This window comes from Dama dama, chromosome 4 (assembly GCF_033118175.1).
Source record: "Dama dama isolate Ldn47 chromosome 4, ASM3311817v1, whole genome shotgun sequence".
Taxonomy (NCBI): Eukaryota; Metazoa; Chordata; class Mammalia; order Artiodactyla; family Cervidae; genus Dama; species Dama dama.
This window is the reverse complement of record NC_083684.1, coordinates 62,628,820-62,649,718: the sequence shown is the minus strand read 5'-3', so window position 1 is coordinate 62,649,718 and position 20,899 is coordinate 62,628,820. Positions and strand designations below refer to the sequence as shown.

Sequence of the window (20,899 nt, the reverse complement as noted above, 5' to 3'; positions counted from 1 at the left end):
CCCAAACTCAAAGGGCAAAAATAATGTGCTCTATGAAAGAAAGTGAAAGTGAAGTCGCTCAGTCGTGTCCGACTCTTTGCGACCCCATGGACTGTAGCCTACCAGGCTCCTCCGTCCATGGAATTTTCCAGGCAAGAATACTGGAGTGGGTTGCCATTTCCTTCTCCAGGGAATCTTCCCCACCCAGGGATTGAAACCAGGTCTCCTGCATTGTAGGCAGACGCTTTATTGTCGGAGCCACCAGGGAAGTCCAATGTGCTCTACAATCCTTCTAAAAGCCTATCGTGATCCCACAAAAGCAGATAACCAGAATGTAGCCACTTCGCCTCTTAAGCGTCCGGCACGGAGACAGCTTACTGTTAACCTTAGTTAACAGTACACGCGCCCCGTCCCTTGCCCATGCGCAGGCGCAGAAGGAAACAACGCAGTGGATTTTGGGAGTAGTAGGCCGATTGCAATAACGTACCGCAGGGACTGCTGGGAGTTGTAGGCCGAGGGCCTCAGTAACCATCTCTCCTTCAGGTGGAGCCGTCGCGTGGGGCTCTGGGAGCCGTAGGCAAGACAGTTCCCAAAGCCTTGTGGGAGTCGTAGTCTCAGAGCCACTTCCGTACAGGAGTTCCGCGTGTTAAGCAGTTTGGACGATCCAGCACCGCGTTCTACTCAGGTGAGTTCTTTTCTCCCGGAACTGGTCGGCTCCTGAGCGCCCGCTCTTTGTCGCGGTGCCGTGTGAAGGTTGAGGAACTCTCCGGAAGTGATAACATTCGCCTCTGACTGCCCAATGCTTGTATCCCAGGGGCCTACTGACCGGAATCCTCACTGTGGGCTCCGCGGTCCAGCCTGTCTCTGGCCCGCCCACCCCACTCCCCTGGGTGGGCTCGGGGAAATTCGACTATTTCCCTGCTCTCACCTCCACCTGGATACTTCCGGGAGGTCCCTACGCTGTCCTGAAACCTCTGTCTTGATGGAATGATGTTACACACTACCCATAATTCTGACAAAGCTGCGATCCGGAGGCACACTTGGGGTCTGGGCCCCGCCTTCTGGGATCACTTATTCCCTCAGCCTACAGATTTTTACTGAGCCCCGATCCTTTACCAAATCCCTTGCAAGGCAGGGGGAGTCACTGGTGGCTGAGGCAGACCCTGTCCTTCCCTACCTGTAGTGAGCTCACGGGACACGGGAAGGGAGACAGGCCTGTCACCATGAAGGGTAGCATCGTGATCCAGTTAGAATGGAGGCATACAAGGGGCTCTGCGACCCCAGAGGGGGCGCCTGAGCCAACCTGGGGTCTATAAAATCTTCGAGAGGAAGATGCTTAACACACGTTTCAAATATGACGTGTCCAAATGGAATTCTAGTCAGCCTCCTCCACAACTAAATGTTCTCATCATCCTCCCCGGTGCTCAGGCCCAAACCTTCAAATCATTCTTCATTCCTCTCTTTTCTCATGACCCCACCCTCCACCCCAATCCAAGTCTTGTGCAAGCCCTACGGACCCTACCTTCAAAATAGATCCAAAAGCCCACCTTTTCTTGTCATCGCCACTGCCAGCACCCCAGTCCAGGCCAACATCATCTCACTGACTACTGCCCTGGCCTCCTCTCTGGCCTCCCTGCCTGCCACAGTCTGTTCCCCACACAGCAGCCAAAGGGAAACTTAAAACCTAAATCAGATCATATGCTTGCTTTGCACAGAACCCTCCCATGGTTCCAATCTCTCTCTTAATTAAAATTAAAGCTGTATCGTGGCCTATGAGCCTCTGAAAATCTGCACTTATTTCCTGGCAGAGTCTTCCTCATTCAGGAGGCAGGTTCCTGGGACCTAGTGACCGTAGATTTAGGGGGAGAAGAGAGATGAGTCCAGAGTGACTTTATGCCCTGTCCTACGGAGGAGCTGGGTGGAGAGGTGGTACTCTCAGCAAGCAGGGAACAGCTGGGCAAGAACAGGTTTCTCCGTGGGGAGAAGGGGACTGGTCAGTTTGGGTACCTAGAATTCTAGAGAACCAGTGGGTATCTTCAATGGGACATTTAAAGGACAAGCCCGATGAACATCGTGATTCAGTCACCCACAAGGAAAATGAGCTGGGCAGGAACCATGAAAGTGCCTCTCCTAAAGAGGCTGAGCAGGAGGTAAACCAGGAGAGAGAGAGAGAATCAAGCCACAGGCAGGGGTGAGGTGAGATGCATGGGAGGATGTAGAGAAGACCCTGGGCAGGATCTCACTGGCTGTTTTGTGGACAATTGCATGTGCAGAGCAGGGAAGGGGAGGGCAGGGAGGCGGAGGAGGAGCCTCCTGCGGTAACCAGGAGAGAGACATGGCTCAGACCAGGGTTGCAGCTGTGTAGATGCTAAGGCGTGCTGGGCTTCTGGGTCTGTTTTAAAGCTACAAACAGGAATTTCTCCGTTCTGGTTGGATGTATGGGGTTTGAGGTTTGAGGACATGCCCCGGTGCATTCTCAGTGGGGCATTTGGAGGAAAGGTTGGGACCTAACATTGCAATTTGGAATCACCTACAGGGAGAGTTAAGAGGGATGGAGAAAGCGGTCCAGTGTCCTGGGACACAAAGCTCCTGCCCTGAGTAGCTGGAGGGACAGAGCTGCCCTTTAAAAGAGAAGCAGGTTTGGGAAGGGGAATCAGGAATCTGGGTTCTGCGGTGCCTGTCAGACAGCTGAGTTACACTAGCCCCTAACTGGTGTTACAGGCAGTAAGCACCTGAGTCACATAAAATGATTCCACACTTTATGGGAAATCCTGGAAACAGGGTGAACTGCTTAGAAGCTAGCTACTGCACTATGATAGTCCAGCCCGGAGATGATGGTGCCTTGGAGGGGAGGGACTCAGTCTGGTGGGTTCCCCCGGCAGGTAGGTCCAAGGGAATCTTGGCTGGGTGGGGGGAACAGAAGGAGTCAAAGATGGGCTGATCCACCTCTTGATAAGGCCACAGAAGCTTGCGGGAGATTCTGAGATGACTGCCCTGCCTTTCAGAGGATACAATCGGAACCCATTCGTAGAGAGAGCATCCCACCCCACCAAAGTGAAAGTCCAGTTGGTCTTTCCTGTTTATCCCCCTTCCCCTAACAGAACTGCCGGCAGTCCCCTTGCCTCCTCCTTTTCTTAGATCACCGACCCTTCCCAAGCTCTCTGAGCAGCTCTGGAAGCCCAGGTCAGCGACCTGTCCTTCTGATCAGGGTTGTAAGAGGTGTGGCTTCCCTGGAGACTGTGAAACGTGTCCTTAATATGCACCTCCATCCCTCCAAACAGAATCCGACCTAACTTGCCTATCTCTACCTCTCCCCTCCACCCCTCACCTCCAACCAGCTACTTCTCTCTCCTTGGTGTGTAATGGGTGTAATCCAAGAAGCCTTCCTGGAGGCACTAGCCTCCTTAAACCTCCTCAAACCTTCAAGTGTCAAACAGTTGACCCTTGAACAACATGAGTTTGAACTGCTCCACTGAGACTCAGATTTTTTTTTCCCCAATAAATACATACAATACTACAACATCCGCAGTTTGGTTGAATCCTTGGACTTGGAACAGGGAAGATATGGAAGGCCGACCGCAAAGTTAATGTAGAATTTGGTTGTACTCCCAATCCTCGCGCTGTTCAAGGGTCAACTGTATACATATAACCCTCCCTTACTCTGGAAGATGGAGAAGGAAATGGCAACCCACTCCAATATTCTTGCCCGGAGAATCCCATGGACAGAGGAGCCTGGCAGGCTACTGTCCAAGGGGTCGCAAGAGTCGGACACAACTTATCGACTAAACTACTCATTACTGCAACTACTCCGGAAGAAGCCTACCTGGTCCCCACTATTCTCGGCAGGGACACTACCCTCTGTAAGCAACCACCCGCAACCCGGAATCCACGTGTAACCTGCCTCCCCTCTCCACCCATCCAGGAGAACCGACCCCTCCCGCCTCTCCAGGACCCCACGATGCCCGCCCCGCAGTGCGCCTCTTGCAACAAGGCGCGCGCCGCCCTCCGCCGTCCGCGCTCGGGCCAGGCGCTGTGCGGCGCCTGCTTCTGCGTCGCCTTCGAGGCCGAGGTGCTGCACACGGTGGTCGCAGGCCGCCTGCTGCCACCCGGCGCCGTGGTGGCCGTGGGCGCCTCGGGCGGCAAGGACTCCACGGTGCTGGCGCACGTGCTGCGCGAGCTGGCCCCGCGCCTGGGCATCTCTCTACACCTCGTGGCGGTGGACGAGGGCATCGGCGGCTACCGGGACGCGGCGCTGGCGGCCGTGCGGCGGCAGGCGGCGCGCTGGGAGCTCCCGCTCACCGTCGTGGCCTACGCGGACCTCTTCGGGGGCTGGACGATGGACGCCGTGGCCCGCAGCACGGCCGGCTCCGGCCGCAGCCGCTCCTGTTGCACCTTCTGCGGGGTGCTGCGGCGCCGCGCGCTGGAGGAAGGGGCGCGCCTCGTGGGAGCCACGCACGTCGTGACCGGTGAGCGCAGGCGCGGCCCAAAGGGGGCGTGGTGGGAGGGGCGCATGCGCGGGAGGGCTTCGGGCGCCGTATGGGGGCTGGAGTGCTTGCCCAAGGCATAATGGAGACTATGAATGGCCTAGAGGAAAGAACCGAACACGGGAAAGGGGATGTGCGCATGCTCCAGCATGGGGCCCGGCCGTACAGAAGGTTCCTGCCAGGGTGGTGGGGGCGGAGGGAAACAGGATGGGCTGGGCATCACAAAGACTTCAAGTCTTGGCCGCTGTCTTGGTCTACGCAGCTTGGCGGTGGGAGAAGCGAGTGGCAGGGGTTAGTCTCTGGGGATTAGGTCTTTGAGTCTTATCTTTAATCGTCTCTAATACTCTCGGTCTCATGCCCCCAGCTGTCTCTCTTCAGAATTCATCTCTGTCTCTGGACAGTATCTCTGCCTCGTAACTTCTTTTTCTTGTTGCCATCTCTTCTTTTCCATAAGTCTCTTTTCTTCTCTCGCTCTCATCCATTCCTTCAACAGACAACCACTGGGCTTCTACTAAATGCCAGATCCAAGCTGTTATTAATATATATAGTACGTATTACACACATTCGTATTATATATGCTCACATCATCCTCATCAGGCTATGGCTGAGAATACAGCGATGCCTAAGACTGACCCAAGCCCGTACCTTTGCACAGTTCAAATATAAAATGATAAACGATCATAAATGTTACTGGAAAAAATTATGTGGTGCAAAAAGAGGACCTTATGGTGTGGAGAGAGGGGATGAGGAAGGGCTTTTGAGATCCGAGGGCTCTGGGTGAGGGGGTGAAGATGAGTGGTGTTTGAGGTGGGTGGAGGTTGTTCCAGGCAGAGGGAACCATCTGTGCCGAGGCCAATTTGAGGGGCCCCAGGAAGGCCAGAGCAGTGGGCGGAGCTCGGATCCACTTTCCCCTTTTGATGGTGAGGCGTTAACATCTGATCCTTTGAGCAATGGGGAAATGGGTGGGCTTGACAAAGGCTCTGAAAAGTATACTAGGGCAGGGGTGAGGAGCCTGGGTTGGAGAGGCAAGGGCGGAGCAAAGGAGATGAGCCGGAAGGGTGGCAGCTGCGGGTGGTCCAGGCGAGAGATGATGGTTGAGAGAATCAGTGCATTTTTTTTTTAAATGCTGTGTAAATATTTCATTACTTTCTCCCTGGTCTCTCTAAACAATAACACAAAAACATTGCATCAAAGGCACTTGTGTCAACAACTATGAGTTTTCTATGGCTGCTGTAACAAATTACCACAAATTGAGTGGCTTAAAACAACATAAATAAGAAAAAACAACAACACAAATGTATCAGGTTGCAGTCCTGGAGGTTAAGGTTCAGGCAGAAGTCTCACTGGTCGGCTTCCTCTGAAGAATCTACTGGAAAGTCCATTTTCTTGCCTCTTCCAATTTTTAGAGGCTACCTCTTGGAGGCCTCCTTCCTCCAGCTTCAAAGCCAGCAGCTAAGTCCTTCTCATCTTGCATCGTCTGACCTTGCTTGTGTTCCCACATCTTGCATCCTGACTCTTTGACTTTAAGGACCCCTGTCATTACCCTGGGCCTCCCATGTGGCGCTAGTGGTAAAGAACCGCCTGCCAATGCAGGAGACATAAAGAGAGGTGGGTTCAATCCCTGGGTCGTGAAGATCCCCTGGAGGAGGATCTTCTGGAGCACGGCAACCCGCTCCAGTATTCTTGCCTGAAGAATCCCATGGACAGAGGAGCCTGGTGGGCTACAGTCCTTGGGGTCGAAAAGAGTCGGGCACCACTGAAGCGACTTAGCACGTCATTACCCTGGGGCCCACCTTGGCTCAGCTAGGCCGCTCTCCCTGTATTAAGATCAGCTGATTAGTAACCCTCATTCTGTATGCGGTCTTGATCTCTTTTGCCATGGGACCCAATATATTTTCAGGTTGAGGGGGTAGGGGATTCTGCTTACCACAACAGCCTTCTTTCCAACTTCCATTAAATGACTTCCGGGTAGTCTTAAGTACATTTTTCTTTTTGGGGGTGGGGGGGGTGGGGGTGTCTTTTTGGCTTGTGGGATCTTGGTTCTCCAACTAAGGATTGAACCTGGGCCCTCAGCATCCAAAGCACAGAATCCTAACTACTGGACCGCCAGGGAATTCTCTGAAGTACCCTTTTAATTGAGACTGAAATGACAGTCTTCCTGACCCAGGGATCAAACCCAGGTCTCCCGCACTGCATGCAGATTCTTTACCTTCTGTGCAACCAGGGAGGCTCCGAAATGATGGTTGTAGTCTAAAGGACTTTCACTAGCAGAGTGCCAGGTCTGCGATAAGTGGGGGGTAAGTGAGGCACCCCGGGCTGCTCCACGGGAGCCTGGGCGCGTCGCCCTCTCATTTCTCCCTGGGTACCCCCGCAGCCGCCCCCAGGCCGCCCCGCGGTGCCCCGGGGTCTCCTCCCACGGCCCCGGCCCCCTCCTCACGGCTCCCGTCTCCCCTCCCCCAGGACACAACGCGGACGACATGGCGGAGACGGTGCTCATGAACTTCCTGCGGGGCGACGCGGGCCGGCTGGCGCGGGGCGGGGGCCTGGGCTCCCCGGGCGAGGGGGGCGCCCTGCCGCGCTGCCGCCCGCTGCAGCTGGCGTCGCAGAAGGAGGTGGTGCTGTACGCGCACTTCCGCCGCCTCGACTACTTCTCCGAGGAGTGCGTGTACGCGCCCGAGGCCTTCCGCGGCCACGCGCGCGACCTGCTCAAGATGCTGGAGGCGGCGCGGCCGTCGGCGGTGCTGGACCTGGTACACTCGGCCGAGCGCCTGGCGCTGGCCCCGGCCGCGCGGCCCCCGCCGCCCGGCGCCTGCTCCCGCTGCGGGGCGCTGGCCAGCCGCGCGCTCTGCCAGGCCTGCGCGCTCCTGGACGGCCTGAACCGCGGCCGGCCCCGCCTGGCCATCGGCAAGGGCCGCCGGGGCCTGGACGAGGAGGGGCCGCCGCGGGAGCCGCAGCCGTCCCGACCGCCGACTTCCCAGCCAGTCCCCGACTTCTAGAGACTCCAGTTCCCTGCCAGGATCCGGCGCCGTGGGAGCGCGGGGCCTCCTGTAAATGCCACGGAATTACCTGAGCCTGGGCTTCGTGTGCAGCTGGGAGAGAAATGGAACCTGTTACCTGCGATCCTGAAGACGCTCTGGGCTCCTGGGGCAGGGGGCCGGGGACTCCTGGGTCTCAGAGAGGGGAGCACTAAACGACCTTCCATTCCTGAGCGAGTGGGAATTAGGGGGCTGCTTGCCTGTACCTCTGTGGGATCTGGGCGTGCTCAGATGGTCCTAACCCTTCTCGATCGCCTACTGCCTGCCTGGTGTTCGTGTTTGCCTGCAGTAGGAAAAGCACAACCACGCACCTGGATGGACATGTCAGTTACAGCACTCATGGTGTTTCCGTGTGAGCGCTGTGTGTACTGCAGGCGCTGGGCCATCACATTTCACCCGCACCACGATCTCGTTGGCTGTAGCCCGAGGCCCACAGCTGGCCCGAGGTCACCTCCCTGGAGCCCCACCTGGGGGCTTTCACCCAGGTCCTCCTGGGGCTCTTCAAGACGGTGGAATTAGTCCTTATCCCCACTACCACCTGAATCTCTGATGGATGAAGAGCAACTGGGCGGCTCTCCAGACTTCAGATTCTAGAGGCAGAGCTGGGTGAGCTTGGGTCAGTGACTCAACCTCTCGGATCTTCCATTTGCTCGCTGAAAATGGAATCAAGGCCTCCCACCAAAGCACTGTTTTGAATGTTTGATAAAGCGCTCAATAAATGTGTCCGACTTGGCTGTTCACACTAAGGTTTGGCCACCAGGGGGCGCTCGATTTCGGGGTTGCTGCCCTGCCGATCCAGACAGGCGTGAGGCTCAGAAACTGCCTGACTCCTGGGCAGTCTTGGCGTCCTCAGTCCCACCTCCAAGTTTTGCTGGGCTGCTCCTTTGTTAGAAACGCCCTCCTTTCCCATCTTCCCGCTCAGCATCCTCCAGGGGCCTCTTGGAAGCGTCCCTGAATCTCCTTCCACCCTGCCCAGCCCAGGACTCTCCCAATCCCCAGCCGCTGGGTCCTGTCCTCTGGCCATCCACACTCTTTGGGTCTCTCTTTTCCTATTTAGATTGAGCTGGAGGGCTGGGAACAGATGCTCTCGGAGCCCCCTGTGAATTAATCGAGCATTAGGTTAATTATTCCTTCAACAAACACTTATTGAGCACCTCATCTGTGGCCCATGTGCCAAAGGCTAGGAATACTGCAGTGAGCAAAAGACAACAGCCCCAGCCGCCATGAGGTTCACAGTCTGGGAGAAACAGACAATAAGTCAATGAATATATAATGTCAGGTAGTGATTAACACAACCAATAAAAATAAAGCAGGATTAGAGAGAGAGATAGTGCCAGTGTCCATGGGGGTCAGGGCATGGCCTCTCTGAGGAGGTCGCATTTGAGCAGAGACCTGAGTGAAGCAAAGGAGTGGATCATAAAGCTATCAGGACTTTCCTGGTGGCCCAGTGGTTAAGAATCTGCCTTGCAATGCAGGAGACACAGGTTCGATCCCTGGTGTGGGAACTAAGATCTCACATGTCAGGGGGCAATTAAGTCCCCCCACCCCACCCTCACCGCAACACTGCGCCCACCCACCACAACTAGAGAGTCTTGGGGCTGCAACAAAAGATCCTGAGTTAACTAAGACTAAAGGCAGCCAAAAAAAAAGTCACACAGCCACCTTGGGGAAGACCTTTCCAGGCAGAAGGAAGTGCTGACGCAAAAGCCCAAGGGTGGGAATAAAGTTGGTAAGTCCAGGAAACTACAGGCAGGTGGTGTGGCCAGAGCAGAGGGCAGGGCGGAGAAGAGCAAGAGTCGAGATGCCGTGGTTGCCAGGGCGGGTCCTGCAAGGTCTCGCTTAGGCGGGAGCCCATGTCCAGTCCTAGTTTGCCAGGCCCTTGCGGAGCACTCCTTCCTTGCGTTAAGCTCAGCGATAGGATAGACTGTGTTTTGATCCCCAGTTTTACAAATAGTAAATTTTTGGCTGAGAGATGTGAAGTGACTTGCCCAAGGTCACACAGCAGTAAATCAGTGAAGAAGCTGGGGCTATTCACCCTTTTCACTGTGCCGCCTGCTGGAAGCCAGGGGACTTGGGCCCTTGTTGCATGTCAGCCACTGATTCACCTTGTGGTTTTGGGCAAGGGGCTTTTCTTAATCGAGATGCTCCCTTCCCATCAGGAGGCGGGTGGTTGATTAGATTTCTGTTGTAGTTTACAGCAACACTAGCCACCAGAAATATATTCATAATATGAGCCACATATGTAATTTAAAGATTTCGTATGGCCATATTTTTAAAGAGGGGAGGAAACAGGTGAAATGTTATTAATATTTTTTATTACAGTGTGTTAAAAAGTAGAGACATCACTTTGCTGACAAAGGTCCATAGAGTCAAAGCTGTGGTTTTTCCAGTGGTCATGTATGGATGTGAGAGTTGGACCATAAAGAAGGCGGAACACTGAACTGTGCTCTGCTGTTTTGAACTGTGGTGTTGGAGAAGGCTCTTGAGAGTCCCTTGGACTGCAGGGAGATCAAACCAGTCCATCCCAAAGGAGATCAGTCCTGAATATTCATTGGAAGGTCTGGTGCTGAAGCTGAAGCTCCAATACTTTGGCCACCTGATGAGCTGACTCATTGGAAAAGACCCTGATGCTAGAAAAGATTGAGGGCAAGAGAAGGTGGGCAACAGAGTATGAGATGGTTGGATGGCACCACCAACTCAATGGACATGAGATAGAGTAAACCCTGGGAGATGGTGATGGACAGGGAGGCCTGGTGTGCTGCAGTCCCTGCAGTCACAAAGAGACACGACTTAGCAACTGAACAACAACAACAAATATCCGAAATATTACTATTTTAATGTGTCAGTCAGTTCAGTCACTCAGTCGTGTCTGACTCTTTGCAACCCCATGGACTGCAGCATGCCAGACCTTCCTGTCCATCACCAGCTCCGGGAGTCAGTGATGCCATCCAACTATCTCATCCTCTGTCATCTCGTTCTCCTCCCGGCATCAGGGTCTTTTCAAATGAGTCAGTTCTTCACATCAGGTGGCCAAAGTATTGAAGTTTCAGCTTCAGCATCAGTCCTTCCAATGAAGGGAAGGACTGTCCAAGGGACTCTCAAGATTCTTCTCCAACACCACAGTTTCAAAGCATTAATTCTTCAGTGCTCAGCTTTCTTTATGGTCCAACTCTCACATCCATACACGACCACTGGAAAAACCACAGCTTTGACTTGATGGACCTTTGTTGACAAAGGAATGTCTCTGCTTTTTAATATGCTGTCTAGGTTGGTCATAACTTTCCTTCCAAGATTCTTCTCCAACACCACAGTTTCAAAGCATTAATTCTTCAGTGCTCAGCTTTCTTTATGGTCCAACTCTCACATCCATACACGACCACTGGAAAAACCACAGCTTTGACTTGACGGACCTTTGTTGACAAAGGAATGTCTCTGCTTTTTAATATGCTGTCTAGGTTGGTCATAACTTTCCTTCCAAGGAGCAAGTGTCTTTTAATTTCATGGCTGCAGTTACCATCTGCAGTGATTTTGGAGCCCCAAAAAATAAAGTCTGACACTGTTTCCCCATCTATTTGCCATAAAGTGATGGGACCAGATGCCATGATCTTAGTTTTTTGAATGTTGAGTTTTAAGCCAACTTTTTCACTCTCTTCTTTTACTTTCATCAAGAGGCTCTTTAGTTCTTCTTCACTTTCTGCCATAAGGGTGGTGTTATTTGCATATCTGAGGTTATTGATATTTCTCCTAGCAATCTTGATTGCAGCTTTTGCCTCATCCAGCCCAGCGTTTGTCATGATGTACTCTGCATATAAGTTAAATAAGCAGGGTGACAATATACAGCCTTGACGTACTCCTTTCCCTATTTGGAAGCAGTCTGTTGTTCCATGTCCAGTTCTAACTGTTGCTTCCTGACCTGCATACAGATTTCTCAGGAGGCAGATCAGGTGATCTGTTATTCCCATCTCTTTCAGAATTTTCCAGTTTGTTGTGATCCACACAGTCAAAGGCTTTGGCACAGTCAATAAAGCAGAAGTAGATCTTTTTCTGGAACTCTCTTGCTTTTTCGATGATCCAATGGATGTTGGCAATTTGACCTTTGGTTCCTCTGTCTTTTGTAAATCCAGCTTGAACATCTGGAATTTCACGGTTCATGTATTGTTGAAGCCTGGCTTGGAGAATTTTGAGCATTATTTTACTAGCGTGTGAGATGAGTGCAATTGCGCGGTAGTTTGAGCATTCTTTGGCATGGCCTTTCTTTGGGATTTGAATGAAAACTGACCTTTTCCAGTCCTGTGGCCACAGTTGAGTTTTCCAAATTTGCTGGCATATTGAGTGCAGCACTTTCACAGCATCATCTTTCAGGATTTGAAATAGCTCAACTGGAATTCCATCACCTCCACTAGCTTTGTCCATAGTGATGCTTCCTAAGGCCCACTTGACTTCACATTCCAGGATGTCTGGCTCTAGGTTAGTGATCATGCCATCGTGATTACCTGGGTCATGAAGATGTTTTTTGTATAGTTCTGTGTATTCTTGCCACCTCTTCTTAATATCTTCTGCTTCTGTTAGGTCCATACCATTTCTGTCCTTTATTGTGCCCATCTTTGCATGAAATGTTCCCTTGGTATCTCCAATTTTCTTGAAGAGCTCTCTAGTCTTTCCCATTCTATTGTTTTCCTCTATTTCTTTGCATTGATCATTGGAGGAGGCTTTCTTATCTCTCCTAGCTATTCTTTGGAACTCTGCATTCAAATGGGTATATCTTTCCTTCTCTCCTTTGCCTTTAGCTTCTCTTCTTTTCACAGCTATTTGTAAGGCCTCCACAGACAGCCATTTTCCTGTTTCACATTTCTTTTCCTTGGGGATGGTGTTGATCCCTGCCTCCTGTACAATGTCATGAACCTCCGTCCATAGTTCTTCAGGCACTCTGTCTATCAAATCTAATCTCTAAACCTTGAGAAATTTAACCTTTTTTTTTATAGTAAGTATTCAAAATTCTGTGTGTATGTTACACTTACAGTCCATCTCCTTTGAGAGTCAACCACAGTTCTGTCGCAAATGGGACCAAAGGGCCTCGAGAAGCTGAGGAAGACGCTGTTCTCAGCTCCAGCCACAAGAGGGCAGTGTGGTCACACCGTGCACCCGCTGGCCGGCTCCTTAAAACAGGTCTGTTTCCTAACGCGCGGCCTTGGTGAACTTCGCTGTCTCCTCCTCCCTCTCCCCGCCTGCCCCCCACCCCCCAAAACCGGTCCCTCTGGCCCCAGCCAGCCTGGATCCAAGGGCGAGAGACACAGTCTGGCAAAAACCTGAAGGTCCCATATGAACACTGGAAAAATTCCATGACCCGAAGATTCCAAGACCCGAAGACAGACATGTGTCTGTCCATCCATCCAGTCATTCTGCAAATATTTATGGAGCACCTAATTTGTGACAGCAATGAACAAAACAAAAGCCCGCTCTCACGGGAGAGGCCCAAAAAGGAGGAAAATAAGTAGAATAGCTAGTATTTCAAATGGTGATAAATTGATCGATCATGTCAAATTGATCAATCATGTCAAACATTTAAGTAGGGTGGACACGGGGGAAGACCTCTTTGCTGGCTGCGAAACCGCACGTGCAAACTCCAAGGGAGGCAGAGGAGTGACGGAGGTGGGCGAGTGGAGGAGAGATGAAAGAGGGGCCAGGTCGCAGGGGCGGGAAGCCACGGAGATTTGGGAGCAGAGGAGCGATAAGGATCATCCTTTATTCAGGAGACAAACATTTGCCCAGGCACCTCCCAGGAGCCAGGCCCTGCAGGGGGTTCGTGGGGTAACAGAGCTGAGTCAGCCCCAGTCCCTGCCCTCAACGGGCTCCCTGTCTGATGGCGGGAGGCGGTGCGCACCGACTCTGGCAAATCAAGACCCAGAGGGATGGGCGTTAAGGCAGAGATCAGTAAGGGCAGAGGGGAGCCCGGAGGTGGGGCGGCTAACTCAGCGTGGGGCGTCTCGGAATGCTTTCTGAAAGAGGTAGTGTTTAAACCAGGATCCAGATGAGTAAGAATGAGCACGGGAAAGGGGCGGGAGGGGAACGACTGCACCTGTGGCGGAGAAAACAGCCGGTGGAAAGGCCTGCCGGCCAGGGCGCACCGCGAACCCCTAAGCCCGGCGGAGGAACGGTTGCTTCTGGTGCCGGACGCGCGGAGAGGGGCCGGAGCGGGTGGGTGGCGACCGCACCCGCTAGGGTCAGAATGCCCTCGCACAAGGCAGAGGGCTTAGAGCTGACAAGGCTTGTTCAAAAAGTGTCCAAAAGAGCCTTCTGGGGACTTCCCTGGCGGTCCAGTGGGTTAAGACTCGGTGCTTCCTCGGCAGAGGGGCACAGGTTCGTTCCCTGGTCGGGGAACCAGGATCCCGCATGCCTCAGGCCAAGGCCAAACCTAAAAAAAAAAAAACAAACAAAAAAAAAAAACCTTTTTAAGCCTTCTGTGACTGCCTCTAGGAGGACTGTGGGGAAGGAGGGTAGTTAAAAGCAAGGAGGCCAGGAAGAAGCCAAAGCCATAAGCAGTTGAGGATGGTGGGAACAGATATGAGGGCTATGTAAGAAGCCTGGAAATCCTGCTTCTAAGGTGTTGTTTTATAAGTGTAACAGCTCCTGCATAACCCCTCCACGCACACCCCCCACCAAAAAAAAAAAAAAAAAACCCTGTAAATACAAAGGAAGCTTCTCCTAAACGGAAATAAAGATGTCTGCCACTTAGGCAGATGGCAGTGGTGATCACAGGAGAGTCTTGCTGAGAGAGAAAGCGTGGTAAACATGGAGGGCGGGGCAGGGTGTGCTGAGGCAAGAAGCCCTGGTCACCATGGAGCGGGGTTTTCCTGAGGCCCGTGGCCTTGGAGAAGGCTGTGCTGTGTGCTACCACAGCCCGCCAGGCTCCTCTGTCCATGGGATTCTCCCGGCAAGAATACTGCCATGGGCTGCCATGCCCTCCTCCAGGGGATCTTCCCAACCCAGGGATCGAACCCAGGTCTCCCACACTGCAGGTGGATTCCCTACAGTCTGAGCCACCAAGGAAGCCCAAGAATACTGGAGTGGGTAGCCTAACCCTTCTTCAGGGGATCTTCCCAACCCGGGAATCAAACTGGGGTCTCCTGCACTGCAGGCGGATTCTTTACCAGCTGACCTACCAGGGAAGACCTTGGAGAAGGCAGCTCCTACATAAACATAAGGGGTCCTTTATGCTTATTGAATGTCTGGGAAAGGACCCAAGTTGATGAGCCAGAAACCCCCATGCCCTAGGGTACCACCACCTGGAGTCAGAAGCATTTTTTCCTGCAAGGATGGGGCCCAATCTCAGAAAGATGGGCTTCCCCATCTTCCCCCCTGTGTGTGCTCTCCCAGGGCTGGGTAACCAGAGACTACTGTCAGGTCTGAAGATGTAGAGGCATCAGGTGCAGAGATTCTGGGGAGAAGTCTCTCGATACCCTTAATCTCATCCAGTCTGTTTTCACAGAGGCACTTCACATGTCAGGGACCAGAGTTGGCTCTAAGAATTCAGCGGTGAGCATGTTAGACAGGGTCCCTGACTTCATGAAGCCTTGGTTTGAATGAGAGAAATGTTCCTTCAGTCCATAAAAGTGTGCTGAGCACATGCTACGTGCCAGGGAAAAGAAACAAAGAAAGCAGGCAAACCCCCCTTCCCTGTCAGAGTTGGCACTCAAACTGTGGGAGACAGACTACACAGAAAAGGAAGTAAATAAAAGATGGGGGACATCGGTCGGTGATAAACGCCATAGAGAAAAAACAACAGCAACAATCAACAAGGAAGCAAACACATAAGGCAATTATAGATTAAAACGAGGAAAGGAAACCAGCACGGGGCTGAGACAGAAACCAGAAGGAAACGTCCACTCCAGAGAAAGCGGCCATGGGCAGAGGGATGGGAAGTGTGTCCCAGGGGGAGTGAACAACAAAGACAGGCAGTGAGGTGGGGGGGGGGGGCGCACCTACCATGTCAGGAAAATCAAAGAAGCCTGGGGGCCTGAGGCACAGCGTGTGGTAGAATGGTGAGGCTGGCGAGACGGGCAGAAAGCCAGGCACAGAGTGCCTTGGAAGTGTTTAGGTTTTATTATAACTGCAGTGGGAAATCGCAGATGGGTTTTAAGCAGATTCTAACATGACACCGTTGTATATTTTAAGAACGCACTGCCTGCCAAGTGGAGAATGGATTTAGTGTGGGGTGGGCGTGGGGGGGGGAGATGGAAACGGGGTTCAAATTTGGAAGCAGGGAGATGAGTTTGGAGGCTACGGCACCTGTCCAGGTGAGAGATAAGGGTAGCCTGGAAGAGGATGAGTGAGTGGAAGCAAGTGGGTGGGTTTGATGTCTATTTTGGCGCTAAGGTGACAGGAATTGCCAAAGTGGGAAGTGGGAGTGAGGGCGGGATCAGGACCACTCCCAGCTCTTGACGGAAGCAAATGGGGAGAGGGTGGTGTCATCACCTACAAAGGGAAACAAGTGCTTGATGATGGAGACGGGAGAGGGAGGTGGGGCAGGGCTGTTCGCTGGTTGTTGACGGGGCATCAGGGGCACCCAGGCGTGCATATGGAAGCTGCCTGGCACGTAGCAGATACAGGTGCTGACTCAGAGCCATCTCAGGGATTATCCAGAGAGACTAGGTAATCCTAGGGACACGCGAGGTCAGCAGCAGAGGGGCATGGAGCCAGACAGGCTGGGGTTCGAGTCCCAGCTCCGCCTCTAGCTTGTTGGGCAACTGACCTTCTTTCTCTGTTTCCTCATCTGTAGAATGGGAGTGATTATATGCACCTCTAGGGCTGGTGCAGGGAATAAGTGAGATGTGGCGCTTGGGAGGCACAAGAGAAACTGTCAGCCAAGAGCTGACGGGGACAGAAGGCAAAGGTCAGGGACTGGCTCGTTTGTCTTTTTGGCATCGTGCAGATCTCAGGAGTGATGCTGAAGCTCCAATACTTTGGCCACCTGATTCGAAGAGGTGACTCATTGGAAAAGACCCTGATGCTGGGAAAGACTGAGGGCAGGAGGAAAGGAAGCAGCAGAGGATGAAATGGTTGGATGGCATCACCGACTCAATGGACATGAGTTTAATCAAACTCCTGGAGTTGGTGAAGGACAGAGAGCCTGGTGTGCTGCAGTCCATGGGGTCATGAAGAGTGAGACATGACTTCGTGACTGAACAACAAGAAGATCTTAGTTCCCTGACCTAGGATCAAACCCATGCCCCCTGAAATCAAAGAGTTAAGTCCTAACCACTGGACCACCAGGGAAGTCCCAGGGTGAATTTGCACATCCCAGAAGCATTCCTTGCAGACACTCTCTGGGGCTGTATCAGGAGACAGGGATGCAGCGGAGAATCCTTGCCCATGAACGGTATGGAGACAGATTTGGGGACTGAATGGCATAGCATTTAACAGCCAGATGACCCAAATTCTGATCCCAGCTAATGCCATTTGCACAAAGGACTACTGAGAACCCAGTTTCCTCATCTCTCCCATCATCCTAACACGAGCCCTAACCCCAACCTCATACAGCTCTTGCAAGAATTAAAGGTGATAACCCAGGCAAAGTCCTAGACAACCTGCCAGATTTGTATTTATAAGTGGAGGTCGAGACAGGCATTTGCTAACAGGGAGTCAGGAGCCCCCTGGAGAGAGGACCCCCCAGCCCCCTGGGGGGGGTTTCACAGTTCCCTGAGGCGGCCAGAGTCTACCTGGCCCATCACTCATTCCCAAGGTCACACCCTGGCCTCTATCTGCATCCAGAGGAGCTCCACCTCTAAAACCCCACAAAATCCCACATCCCACTTCCTGACCACAGCCTCCCTCCCATGCTTCCGGAGCTCTGCCTTACCTGTTTGTTCACCTCCAAGACACCCTGACCCCTCCACCAACCAAGCCCCTTCCGTCTGCACCTCCTTTACACTCACCCCAAGGGCCCCCCACCGTCTTAATCCCCCCGCTCTCAGCATCCCTCCCCTCAATCACCCAGCCCTGCATGCGCCTGCTCTTTCCTGGAGGCAAACAGAACAAGAGCCATTCAGCTGCTCCGAAGAGGCCGCTGTTAAATTTCTGGTCGCCAACCTCACCTGGGAACCTACCCGCCACCCTTACCTCCCCAAGCAGGTGCCCCCTGGAGACGGGATGAGCTGGCCCGAGCCTCCCGGCCACCTGACCCCCACCCCCGACCCGCCAACCTCCCCCACCCCTTCCTGCTTCCTTCCCGAACAATGGGAGAGGCGTCCTTCCTTCTGTCTGGGGCTAATCCCCTCGCCGGGGCGGCTCACCCTCCGCCCCTGCGTTCTCAGGCATCCGGCTTCCTGCGGTGGGGAAGAGCCCGCCGCCTGGGTTCGGACGATGGTGCCACCGCTCCGCTTTGCGTAACCGTGGACGGGCGACTCCGCTTCCCCACCTGCGTGCGGAAGATAATAAAAACACCTTTCTCACGAGGCCGTGGGAAGGGTTCGGCGAGGTAATTGACGAAACATGCGTTAAAACAGCATTGGACACACAAGTAAAGGCTCAGATGAAACTGACGCTCAAATCACGGAGACAATAGAGAGGGTTCAGAGGGTCTGGGAGTCCAGTGCGCTCTGGCGCTTACCCGCGGATTGACCTCGGACGGGCCACTCCCCACTCCCCCAGCCTCCTTCCTCAGGCTGTAAAACCGGCTCAGGATAGTACCTAGCCCAGGGAGGGTGGACTCCCCACCACCTCACTGCACTCATCCCCTTCTCTTCTCTCCCCTGGCTCAGCTTCTCCAGCTACACTGGCCTCCCCGCTGGTCCCCAGGCGCATCAGACCCCCTTACAGCCCAGAACCTCTGCAGGTGCTGCCATCCCCCCACAGTGTCCCCCCACCCCCATGTCCCTCCCGACCTTCAGGTCTTTGCTCAAAGAGCGCCTTCCCCAGACCCTGACCTCCTCCCTGCTTCCTTTAAGATTTATTTTTTTTAAGTGGATCATTTTTGAAGTCTTTCTTGAATTTGTTACAATATTGTTTCTGTTTTATGTTTTGGTTTGGTTTTGTTTTGTTTGCCTGTGTGGCATGTGGGATCTTAGCCTTCCCCTACAGATCGAGATGAAGTCTTAACCATTAGACCACCAGGGAAGTCCCCTCTCAGCTTTCTTATTCTTCTTAGCACTCATGACTTGTGATATTATGTATTAATTTAACTTTCTTTTGCTTCCAGGATTTAAGTATCAGTGAGGCATATGCCATATCCTCAGCGCTTAGCCGGCTTCCCTGATAGCTCAGTTGGTAAGGAATTCGCCTGCAATGCAGGAGAGCCTTGTTTGATTCCTGGGTCAGGAAGATCCCCTGCAGAAGGGAAAGACTACCCACTCCATTCTTGGGCTTCCCTTGTGGCTCAGCTGGTAAAGAATCCACCCACAAATGCAGGAGACCTGGGTTCGATCCCTGGGTTGGGAAGATCCCCTGGAGAAGGGAAAGGCTACGCACTCCAGTATTCCGGCCTGGAGAATTCCATAGACTATATAGTCCCTGGGGTCAACGAGAGAAGCCACCACAGGAGAAGCCCACGCACTGCAGCAAAGCCCCAGCAGAGCCAAAAAATGTACATAAACACTCGCCCCTAAAATGGCAACAACCTGCGCCCAAAATAACTCTTAAAAAACAGTTACCTGGATACACAAAACGTGGCCCATCCATACGAAGGTGTATGATCCAGCCTTTAAAAGGAAGGAGAAAAGAAAAAGAAAGGAAGACTGCCCTGGTGGTCCAGTGGTTAAGGATCCATCTGCCAGGGCAGGCGACACGGGTTCGATCCCTGGTCCGGGAACATTCCACACGCCACAGAGCACCTAAGCCCGTGTGCACAACTCCTGAAACCTGTGCTTCCTAGGGCCCGTGCTCCGCAACAAAAGAAGCCACCACAGTGAGAAGCCCCCACGCCGCAACGAGAGAGGAGCCCCCACTCACCACAGCTAGAGGAAGCCCGCGTGCAGCAATGAAGACCCAGTGCCGCCAAAGAGGAAATAACCAGATTAATTATTAAAAAGGAAGGAAATTCTGATGCGTTACAGCATCTCACATGAACCCTGAGGGCATTATGCTCACTGAAATGTGAAATACCTATTTCAGAGTAGTCAAATTCATAGACACAGAAAGTAAAATGGAGTCTACCAGGGCCTGGGGCAGGGAGGATGGGAAGCTGGTGTTTCATGGGGACAGATCTGAAGTCAGAGAAGATGAAAAGGTTTTGGAGACAGATGACGGTAATGGTTGCACAACCAAGTGAAAGTATTTCTTGCCACTGGACTGTACACTCAGTGCTGTAAATGAGGACTTCCCTGGTGGTCCACGCGTTGAGAATCTACCTTCCGCTGCAGGGCACCCGGGCGCGATCCCTGGCTGGGGAAGTAAGATGCCACATGCCACGAGACCAGAAGAAAAAAGAAGAAACAGAAAAAGCCCCCAGTGCCAGTGGCCACCTCGCTGGGTCCAACCCTTGTGCCACTCTCTTCTTAAAATTCATCTCCGCTTCCCTGACACCACCCTCTCCTGGTTTCCTTCTTAGCTCTTCCATTTCTCCTTCTCAGCCCCCCTGCCCCCTAAGCTGGGGGGTCTTCCTTGGGGTCTCGAGCAGACGCCCCAGGTCTTTTCATTCCATTCAATCACTTCACGTGAGTGCCGCAGCGCTCCGGTTTCCAGCACCTTCCGTCAGTGCTAGTGACACCCCACCACTGTCTCTAACCAGACAGCTCCCCTCAGAGGCAGCCCAGGTCTGCAGTGATGACCCTAAGGGCGCTTCCCTCCCCTGCTGAGAATCACTGGGGGATCCCTTCTCCCCCTAGCACTCTGAGCTCTGCCCCGTCCTCCCATCTGAAGAGCCATACTCAGAGCTGCTCTCCTCACTGCGTCCATGCCCCTGGTGAGCTCCGACTCATCCGCAGGGCCCGACTTAGAAAGCCCACCCTCTGGGAGCCCGTTCCCCACTCCTGAGGCTTCATCAGAACCTTCAGTAGTCCCCTCCATCCAATCAGAACACACGTCACAGTGGACTGAGTTTCCCCCGTTGTCTCTTTGACCTCTCCTGCCAGACAGTGAGCTCCTGGAAGGCAAGGATTGTGGCCATGTGTCCATTCATCAAATATTTTTTGAGGACCCCCCGTAATGGGTGGAGTGGGAGCAAGGCAGCCCAGGATGGAGTGTGGCTGGAAGGTGACAAATAACCCAGCAGTGACGCTGAGGGGGCTCGGGGCTGGGGTGGGGAGATAAGGCAGTGAGCTGAGCCCTCTTTGTGGCCACGTCCCCAGCACGTTTTTCCTGGGCTCCCTGGGTCTCACTGAGGCCTTCTGCTTAAGCTGCGTATTCTTTCTGGGAAGAGGAGATCTCGGGTTTATCTTCCAGCTCAGCAGAGGATCCCTGTGAGTCCTT

The 20,899-nt window shown here is 53.2% G+C and overlaps 1 protein-coding gene and 1 long non-coding RNA gene across 3 annotated transcripts; one reads left to right on the top strand and one right to left on the bottom strand.

Moving 5' to 3' along the window:
• Window positions 1–507: 507 nt before the first annotated feature.
• Window positions 508–8,238, top strand: CTU1 (cytosolic thiouridylase subunit 1). Its single transcript, XM_061139935.1, has 3 exons — window positions 508–664; window positions 3,902–4,445; window positions 6,924–8,238. The coding sequence occupies exons 2-3, from the start codon at window positions 3,938–3,940 to the stop codon at window positions 7,457–7,459; spliced, it is 1,044 nt and encodes a 347-aa protein (XP_060995918.1). The 5' UTR covers window positions 508–664; window positions 3,902–3,937; the 3' UTR covers window positions 7,460–8,238.
• Window positions 8,239–12,772: 4,534 nt separating this feature from the next.
• LOC133054729 (uncharacterized) lies at window positions 12,773–19,699 on the bottom strand. 2 transcript variants are annotated; one of them, XR_009692501.1, is made up of 4 exons: window positions 19,442–19,699; window positions 19,144–19,191; window positions 17,788–17,912; window positions 12,773–13,910 (listed from the first exon to the last, which is right to left on the bottom strand). It is a non-coding gene; the product is annotated as an uncharacterized LOC133054729 (long non-coding RNA). The 2 variants fall into 2 exon arrangements; XR_009692500.1 differs by having other exon boundaries at window positions 19,144–19,699.
• Between the last annotated feature and the right edge of the window lie 1,200 nt (window positions 19,700–20,899).

Bases quoted from the DNA above. Each gene is read 5' to 3' on its own strand.
- CTU1 (XM_061139935.1), top strand. From the start codon at position 3,938: ATGCCCGCCCCGCAGTGCGCCTCTTGCAACAAGGCGCGCGCCGCCCTC. The intron at 4,446-6,923 runs GTGAGCGCAGGC...CCCCTCCCCCAG, and splicing joins AGCCACGCACGTCGTGACCG to GACACAACGCGGACGACATG.